Genomic DNA, 9801 nt, shown 5'->3' with positions numbered 1-9801 from the left:
ACCGGCTGGGAGAGACAAGGAAGACAGGATAAAAGACAAGCTGTGGAAGAGAGCCAGAGATCAAGGGTGCAATACTCTGTATTTAATTATTAAATTATGAGTTATTATTCATCTCTGACCCTCATCCACAGCACCTCTTTTGTCCTCCTGTCAACCCAAACCAGTGCTGGCAGATGAATCTGGTCCCACTGGAGGTTTTTTCCTGTTAAACGGGAGTTTTTCCTTCCCACTCTCGCCAAAATGCTTGCTCATAGGGGGTCGTTTGATTGTTGGGACTTCTCTGTAGGGTCTTTACAATACAATATTAACTTACCAACTTTGTTATATTTTTGCACAATATAAAAAAACTCTTCCAAAGGATATTACCAGAATTTATATTTTGGTGTATATGTTTGCTTGATTTTGATGAAGAATACTAAAACATCTGTACAACATCATCCATATGGGTAACTGAGTTTATATCCAATGCTTGTAATGGCCATCATGTTCATCAAACCACCAGGCAAAGTTCAAAATTATATTCCTTCAGCATAGCTTGCTACCAGCTTTTAATAGCTGTACTCAGAACTAAATGACTAGATGAGTGAGAGTGAGTGGGAACATTTGTGTGTCCTCGTTGTTTTCCCATATCTGACCTTCACTTTTCCATTAAGACGCAAACATTTTTTAAAATTGTGCATGTTGTGTCTTAAAAAAGAGCCTTCAACAGGCTTTAATTCTTTTTCATTTCCATTCATCCATGTAACCTCTACATGCACTTGAAACAGATGCACTGTATAGTCTGTGCACGTGTTTCCACATGAGATTAGGAGCTTTGTGTGATTGCTTAAATCGATGAAAAAAGAATTCAAAAAGTATGAAACTTATTCAATGTACTCATGAAGCTTATTCAGTAATAATTTTTAATGTGATAGTGTGGCGAAGCACTAATCTGTTGGGTTCTTTTAAGAATGAATTTAGCACTTCTATACATGGATATTCATAGAGTCATATACAAGCATGCTAATCACTTCCAGATGACTAACAATCACAACTGATCACAGGAGTGAACAATGAGCTGTCATCAGCTGTGCTCTGACTCGGCTTTGTACATAACCGCTCTCTGGCTCTACTGGAAGCCAGACAGGCCCCTTCTCTTTCTATTTTCCATTTCTTCTTGTTTAATAAGGCCATCTCACTTGTCTCATCATTACAGTGCATAATTTTTTTTTTCTGCTTTCAAACAGAATCTAAATTCAGAAATGCTCAGCATCGTCCTTTTTCATTCATTCTTCATTTTTTATGTATGTAAAGCAAACATAAATCAGTCAGCTTCAGTAATGCACTCTTTCTTAGTCATTAATCACAAAGATACAAATGTGTATCAGGCAGTAATAGTAATGTATCTGCTCTACTTAAGGCTAGAGCAATTCTCATAAAAACTATGACAGTATATCATTTACAGTAGCTCTAGAACTTTCACAACAGCTTAAGTTATTCTGATGATTATTCTGTGTGTGTGTGTGTGTGTGTGTGTGTGTGTGTGTGTGTGTGTGTGTGTGTGTGTGTGTGTGTGTGTGTGTGTGTGTGTGTGTGTGTGTAAAATAGAGAATGAGAGAAACCAATAGACTGAAACATAACAAAAGTTCACACACCAGCTGGGTCCAACACTAAACATACTGCAGGACTTTTTCTAATCAGATGGCAGCTAAGCATCGTCTCAAAACCCTGTATACCCAAACAATATCGTCCTTTTCTCTATTACAACCCAGAACAGAATAAATAAATACAATTTTGATTCATTTAATAGACTTTAAGTCATATTAAAGAAAAGGAAATAATTCCCTTTCAGACTCACATTGTCATATTTAGGTCAAATTTGCAGTGTGACGGGCTCAACAATGAGATTCAAGAGCTATAGAGCAAGGATTGAAAACTGAATAAAACCAGGCTCAGTTTGTTGTAAAATCCTGGCAAGCCTCTTCTTATTACTCTAAGCCACCACTTAGGACATTGGCTGCCTGCCAGCAACGAGCTATAGTAATTATGGGCTCTCATTTAAGAAAATTTCAGTAAGATGGATGAAAGCTATCAAGTGGGTTGAGAATAATATGAGCTCAAGTTTTGCGACTAACAAGATAACAGATTCTCCTCTGTCTTGGTCAAGGTTGAAAGAAATTAGTGGAAAACTGTTTGGGGATCAATACTATAATGGAGGCAGCAGTAAGAAATGCTTGCAACCTGTTTTCACTTGTCTTTGTTTCTTTCTAAGACTAATAAGATTAGCTCACAATGACCACTGAGATGGTACTGTCTTTTGTTTTGCTGCTTTCTTTAAATTGGCACAAGGTACATGTCAAATGTTACATTTTGTTTAGACTACACTAAAGAGGCATGTCAAGCTTATACTGTCATGTCAAAGAGAAAATATGCTAGTGTGTGAGAAACAACAAATATGACATCACAATCTATAACAGTAAGCACTATGGATGCTGGTGTGTTTCATGAAAACAAAAATCTGATATTCTGACAGGTATTTGATTAGGTGGCAATCATGCTATGCTTCTGAAATGTCAGCGTAGTGCTCAAACATGCTAATGGGCTCTACATTAATCCCTTTCTGGTAGAAAAGTAAAGCCCCAGGTGCACCAAAAACCTAATCTGCACCACATCTAAAGATCGTGCGGTGTCCCTCAGCTGTGGCACGTCTGTAATGCTCTTCAGTCTAAGTCAACACTGATTACTCGTGACAGCAGTGACTACCACACTATGTCTTCCATCAATAACAACCCTCTTCCTTCATCCGGACTTCAGCTCAATAAATTCACATGTCCTCCATCTGTGCAGAATAAAATCATCCTAATACATTTCAAGCTAAATGGATGAATGCAGGTAAAAATTCAGAAATATGTATTGCAGCACATTAGATGTTGGACTGATTATATATATATATATATATATATATATATATATATATATATATATATATATATATATATATATATATATATATATATATATATATATATATATATATATAAAATCAGTCCAACATCTAATGCTAAGATACTGCGCAGGACCCTCAAGCTCCCAGGCCTCTGGTAGAGGACCCGAGCTTGAAGGATAAACCGCCCGCAGGGGCGTGCTGGGTGTTATATATATTAAATATATATATATATATATTTAATATATATATATTTGCCAACTTAACGGCCAAATAAAGCACATAGAATTAATTAAATTAATCACAGCTTTTCATTGCAGAAGTTGACACACACAAACTCACACACACACACACACAAAGAAGATGGAAATATAAAAATAAAATTAAGCCACAGACTCACTAACAACACTCAGTTCAAACTTTGTCTAAATTGGTCAGTATCAATTTTGTGCGTGCATGCGTGTGTGCGCGTGTGTGTGTGTGTGTGTGTGTGTGTGTGTGTGTGTGAGAGAGAGAGACACATCATGTGACACCAATGACACATTGCTCAAAATAGACCAACATGCTTGTGTTCCATCTGAGGAGAAACATAAACTAAACCCCAACAATACAATGCATTTTGAAATAATACACAGTTCATGCAAAGTCTGAAAGAAGCCAGTAACAAAAACATTCACTTGTGTAAGTATGGACCTCATTTTTCTTTTTTTATTTGCATTATCATACATTAGGTACAAATGACACAATCAATTACAAGGTAAGTAGCTCAGACTCATTTTAAAGGTTTCAGGCTGACAAGGGAAAAAAAATAACAAACATACACCATTTGCAAAATACAATATGTTCTTTCTTTTACAGTCTATGTAGATATCTAATTTAAGTCATTTATGTACAGGACAGGGGTGCAGAGATTATAACTGAACAGAGGAAAGTGGGAGAACTGGTTACACTGTGGATTAAGATATAAGGCATTCTTGCACATGATCTTATGCTCTGATTGGCCAAGAGGATAGTTTACTTAAAACTCTCTTAATTCAAATCGAGCAGGAAACAGCAGAGTGATGACTAACTACAAAGAAGACGTCATACCAGATTCATCCACAGAAAAGGACTGACAGAAGTACTAATTAAAATCTATAAATTAAAATAAAATCTTGAAACAGCTGTATGACCATAGCTTTAAACCTAACCCTAACTAAATTTAAAAAAGTTGAGGACATGTAAAAAATGTAAAAGAACAAATACTTTTGGCTAATTTCTTTCCTGCGGTGCATTAGTCAAACCCAGAGAGAACTGAAAAGTCTTGGGCTGATGTCGTGTCTGTTGAGTGAATTGCGTGAACTAGAAACTAGAGACCAACTTGTGATGGGATCAAACCAGCTGCAGCACCAAGGAGTTGTAGGACTAGCCCCATAGAGGAAAGTAGTGAGTTTATACACCAAATATGACTCTTCGTATGGTGATTTACAAATACATATACAATACAAAAGACTGATAGGGGCGTGATAACAGACAGGGCCACTGGGCCTCTTGCCCCCCTACTTCTAATCTTTTTTTGGGAACTTATGGTTTAGACCACAACTGCGTTTGATCCCAACTACACACCTGTAAAGTTGTGATGTTACTGTGTTCACCTGCTTTTGTGGCAGTTCCCACTAGAGTAGGTGTCCCCAGGACCACATTTAGTCTTGATGACACGTGCAGACTCACAAAGTGAGACAATAACCACTACCCTAGGATCTAAAAGGTGGGGGACACTATCAATGAGGAATGGATTTACATGGCCCAGGCACTGAGGAAGGAACTACAGATTGATTCAGAGAGGACAAAGGAGGGACGGTTCAATATGATGAGGCACGGGGGTTGTTCTTCAAAACGAGCAATTATCATCTCTCCTGTCATTCATTTCGGCTTAACCCAATTCATCACCTGTTCATTCTTCACTCATCCATCAACAAGCGTAATCTTTTGATATTTTTGAAACAGAATATTAATTAATTCGCCATGTTGTACAGTCATAAATAGGCACAGGGAGGTAAAGGTAGGAGACACGCAAGAATGAATCCAGTTTAAAATCTTTAGACAGTTAAAGGTTATTGTGACAGTGACAAAAAAAAACTTTAAAATTACATTCGTGTGAATTATTATTATTATTTTTATTAATTACCTAGTTTGAAAACACATTTAACATTAAGATCTGAGACGCTGAGTTGTGATATGAAGTAAAAATGGAAAAGAGACTTCAGGTTAGAACACGGTAGACAAAGAGTAAAAAGAATATGTACAGTATAGGTGTACAAGCTGGGAAAGGCACACAAGGGAGGAATAATCTTTATGCCCACACCGACTGTGACTTGACATTTTGAAAACACAGCAAGTCAACAGAGATTCTATTAAAGGGATGAAGCTAGGCTATTAAGTCAGCACTTGTCACATACAGAGGTGCAAGTTAGGTTTAGACAAGGGCAAGACTGCTGCTGAGCAAACTCTGAGTATGTACAAGGAATATTTTCTCTCATTTCTCTGAAATTCACTGTGAATATCAAATGCTCTACCAAATGAAATGTTCTGCCCAAAGGGAACAACGTGCAGGATAAGTTGATTATCAAACCGACTGGCATTGTTAAGTGTACTGACACAATGTGCACTGTATACTCGTGTTAGCATGCTACTGTAATGTGGCCAACTGACTGTACAGCAGCGTATGCCTTTAGAAGCTGCCAAACAAAGTTGTTTTGGTGACCGCAGCTAGTGCGACGCTGCAATTTTCAAATTCCGGTGTTTTCCAGGTTTGGCACATGCAAATGTCCGTATAAGATGGGAAACAAACTAGGAGAGATCGGACAAAAATACTGACAAAATATTAAGTTCAATTACATTCAAACAATATCCATCCTATCTATGTCAGTTAGATATAAGCTTTGCAGTATGATACTGAGATATATCCTTTGAAACATTCCTGAATTGTGCAGATGCTAGAGAAATAAAACTGACAACAAAAAAATGAGAGCAAAAAAAAAAAAAAAGAAACAACCAAAAAGGGAAAAAAAGCAACAACAACACAACATTAAGATTATAATAAACATTCATGAGACACTAGAGAGCGTGTGGTCCCCCCACTGATCTACCAATTATGAGAGTGTCTAAGCCAAAACTCACCAAAGATCTGGACTCTGTGTTCCAAATTCTCTTAGGTAAAGGCAAAAGGAGCACGGGGACATAGAGTGTATACGCGTGCATATATATATCTATACAATATATATGCAGTATATCAAGCTTCTACAGAAGACAGCACTGATCTAAGCCCTGTGACAGCGACTAGGTCTCATGAAAGAATTTAAAAAGCAATTTAAGTCTATCTGCTATTACTAGATGTATTTACATTTATGCTATAATAAATGTCTATTCGATAGCATTCAAATCCTGTGATCTGCATTCTTTTGGCAAATCACTGTTGATCTTGTAGCTTGTTTTCACAATCACCAATCTATCTGCACTGAATGACTGAGACAGCTGACTAGTTTTCTCAGTTAAGCAGTGATAATAATCTGCAGGGATGTGTAACGGCCCACCTTAAATCTGGTTTTTGGTGAAATTGTCTTTTGACCAGTTATTTAAACAGCAACCACGATAACAGATGGTCGAATTCTCTGACTGCAAAGGAAAGGTTTTTCAGTGCCTCCTTGCTTCCTTTCTTTTCTACTTTGGCATATCATACACTAGAGAATCCTTTACTAAAGAAATCTCGAAAGCTAACAATCAACATTGCTGCTAAGGGATGCAGACCACTTGCAAATCATTGCTGTGTTGTCCATAAACCTCCTAATACAATTATGTGTTTTGAAATTTCAGCAATATGTTAAACTCGTAGGATTGAACAAATCCAACCTTGGTAATGAAGTAACACCTTTTACTGGTTGATCCACATTTATACAGCCTACATACTTCAGATGTGGTCTCTCTAAGATGAACTGCTAGTGGAGGTCACATTCTCCTAGCACCACTGTTGTTTCTCTAAGTCCCTACAGATTATCCTTAACCTTTTTTCCTGACTTCATGACATTTTCGATTGAGGTAAAGGAAAAGGTGTAAGAGAGGAGAAAGGAGCGCGTTGTTTTTACTATCTAATCTTTTGACTGTTTAACACTCACAAGGCAAGACCTACAAACAAGCTGAATGTGGGTTTGTTTGGAGCTGTGTGGGCGAATTGAGATGGAAATAGTGCATTTTTGTAAAAAAAGAAAAAAAAAAGAAAAATACAGTTTGTACTAAACAGCACATACAGAATCAGAGCAAGCAGGAGCAGTTTGAGACATTACTACTAACATTTTGACAACTTGTTCCATTAAGAGTGAAGTGCTATCAGTAGGATTTTTTTTAGCCAGCATGTAGTTAAGCTAATCACGGTCACCATTCTTTAAGAAACCAGTAAAAACATTAAAGTGGATCTGTACTTACTGTAAACCATGATTTTGATTACTGTGACATTGTTATTCTTTGGAGTTTCGTACTTTTTTAGCATGCAGCATTTACCGTAATGTATCACGTGCATGAATGATGCCTACCAACAGCATGCAGATACGAAGGGACGGTCAACAGCCAGACGTGTATCCAATCAACACACAATATTTGCAGTCAAAATCGCTCAAAAATTATTATTTTTTTAAAAGAAGAATTTTATATAATTCAGACAAAGAGTAGAACAAATGTTTCACAACTTTCTAAATGTGGACTCTGTTAAAGAAACTGTTACAGTGCTGATCTGTACTGGGCTTTTAACATACAAATATTGGCTTATCTAACTGATGTAATAAAAGCACATTCAGGTGTTGGTATAAAACTGTAACTTGCTATACTTTCTTTTCTTTTTAAAGAACTTGCAATTATTTACAGATGAGATACACACCAGTTTTAAGTACATTAAAATATTATTCTGCTATAATGGAAAAATACGGTATGAGAGTGAGATCAAATCTGTAAAAACAGTAAAAACAAAACCCCCAAAACAAAAACTGATTTAACTAATAATGGCTCCAAATGCAAGACAAGTTTGTTCTCATTACAGCAACGCAACGGGAAAGGATTTCAAATTTGATATCAAATTTCTGTATCGAACTTCAGTGTTTTATCAGCTTTTAAGCTGATGACACCATATTCAATAAAACATTTTATGGTTAATGCACACTGATACAAAATGTCATGTGTTCAGCAACTGAAAATTTCTTTACAGTCTCTGTTACAACATTTAAGACCAATGTGAGGCTCTGTGGGTGTAGCATGGGACAAAACAGTGATTAACTCTAAAAAGTGTTAGACTATGACAAACTGTAAACGGTTTGATTTCAAGGTAGGTTAATAAGACTGCCACTGTTAAACTTGTGTGTCCGCATACTGTCCACAAAATCATTCACAAGGAAAGTATACAAGCTGAAGCTTAATAAGGACAAGGGATTGGGAGCTTACACTATTATTTTTTGTCACAATCAGGTCAAAGTGGCTGATAACAGTAAAGCCAAGTGAACTTGTTGCCAAAATGACGCAACACTTTGATAGTTTACAGGCTGCATATGTTTTAGAACCTCACCATTAATCCTTCAGTTGGCTTGCTACACACACACACTGGAAGTTGAGACTGCCTAGAATCAATTTGTAAAAACATTTCATTTTACACCACCACCATGAAATCAAAGGAGAGAAAAACTGTAAACATTATACAGGAAACATTGAACAACAAGGTGCTGTTTAAACGCCTGCACCGCCTCTCCTTCATATTTGGCTATAGCATCTACACTGCCTAACGAGTGTTTCTCAGATTATCACATAATATCCATACTGTGATTATCCAAGTAGATACAATTTACAACCTGCCAATTATTTCTGTAGAATATAACTTCAATCCATTGAGATTTATACGCAGAGAAATACATTTCTTAAATTGTAGACAAATACAGCCTCTCCAATTCAAAATATATACTGGCAAAATGTGCATGCCCTAGAATCCTGCTTAGGAATAACACCAACACATTAGGATTGAATGGTAGTCAGATGTTAGGTGGGTGGTTGGTTTAAATGGGTAGCGATGAGCAGAAAGGTTCCTCACAGAGGTTTTCCCATCCTTCTCATTCGCTGTTGTTGAGCGACGGGTGTACAAACTGGGGGTTGATGAAAGAGAACCCTGCGAACTCGGCCTGGTCAATGTTGGCAATAACCAGCTCATCTGGCGGTGTGAGCTGGGGCTGGGTGCGTGTGAAGAACTTGTCAAAGTTCTCTGCTCCTTTGCCGCACTGTAAAAAAACAAAGAGAAAGCAGAGAAGAGGGAGCAGTTTAGACGTTAGGTGTGGAAAATGATTTGAAAAGTGCAAGTAGATCGACTCTACAGGGCAGAGAAGAAATTGTGGAGCTCAGGCAGGAGTGTGCACACTGCATCTCTTTAAAAGCCAAGTACACAGCAATTTTTTGTAGGCAGCAGCCACTGCATTCAGCAGGATTTGTTTTTAACTACTTGGTAATTTTGCACCAATGCGCCCAAAGCACAGGACACACTCATCATAGTCGTTGTCTAACATCATTAGTCACTACTATTGTCTTCGCCATTCATATCGCAGAATAACATTGCACTAGCCTGGGTATTTTGACAATGTGCAACAGGCAACAACTATAAATACTCCTGCTTTAACCTGCCGACTAATCAAAACCTTTCTTCATTCTGCCTCTGACCTGCATAGATATGGACGAGATCTCACACCTGACACCCCCCCAATGTAGATTACATGCTCCACATCTTGCTCACCTGAATCACAACGCACCCATCTGAATACCGAACCAACATCGGCACAGCTGTGAAACAGCAACGCAGTTTCAAACAAACAAACTGTGAA

General features: G+C 37.4%; 1 protein-coding gene across 2 annotated transcripts in view; it reads right to left on the bottom strand.

Annotated features, from left to right (window-relative positions):
- Nucleotides 1-5060: 5060 nt before the first annotated feature.
- The window catches only part of prkcaa (protein kinase C, alpha, a), a 168764-nt gene continuing 164023 nt past the window's right edge, over nt 5061-9801 (bottom strand). For both annotated transcript variants that reach the window (XM_085410294.1, XM_085410295.1), the window contains one exon: nt 5061-9207. In XM_085410294.1, the coding sequence (XP_085266420.1) occupies nt 9043-9207 (165 nt within the window). In that variant the 3' untranslated portion in view covers nt 5061-9042. The remainder of the gene's footprint in view (nt 9208-9801) is intronic.

The sequence above is a fragment of the Rhamphochromis longiceps genome, linkage group LG6 (assembly GCF_057381845.1).
Source record: "Rhamphochromis longiceps isolate RC_006_pf linkage group LG6, R_longiceps_female_GT1.1, whole genome shotgun sequence".
In the NCBI taxonomy this organism is placed as follows: Eukaryota; Metazoa; Chordata; class Actinopteri; order Cichliformes; family Cichlidae; genus Rhamphochromis; species Rhamphochromis longiceps.
This window is presented reverse-complemented; position numbering and strand designations above follow the sequence as displayed.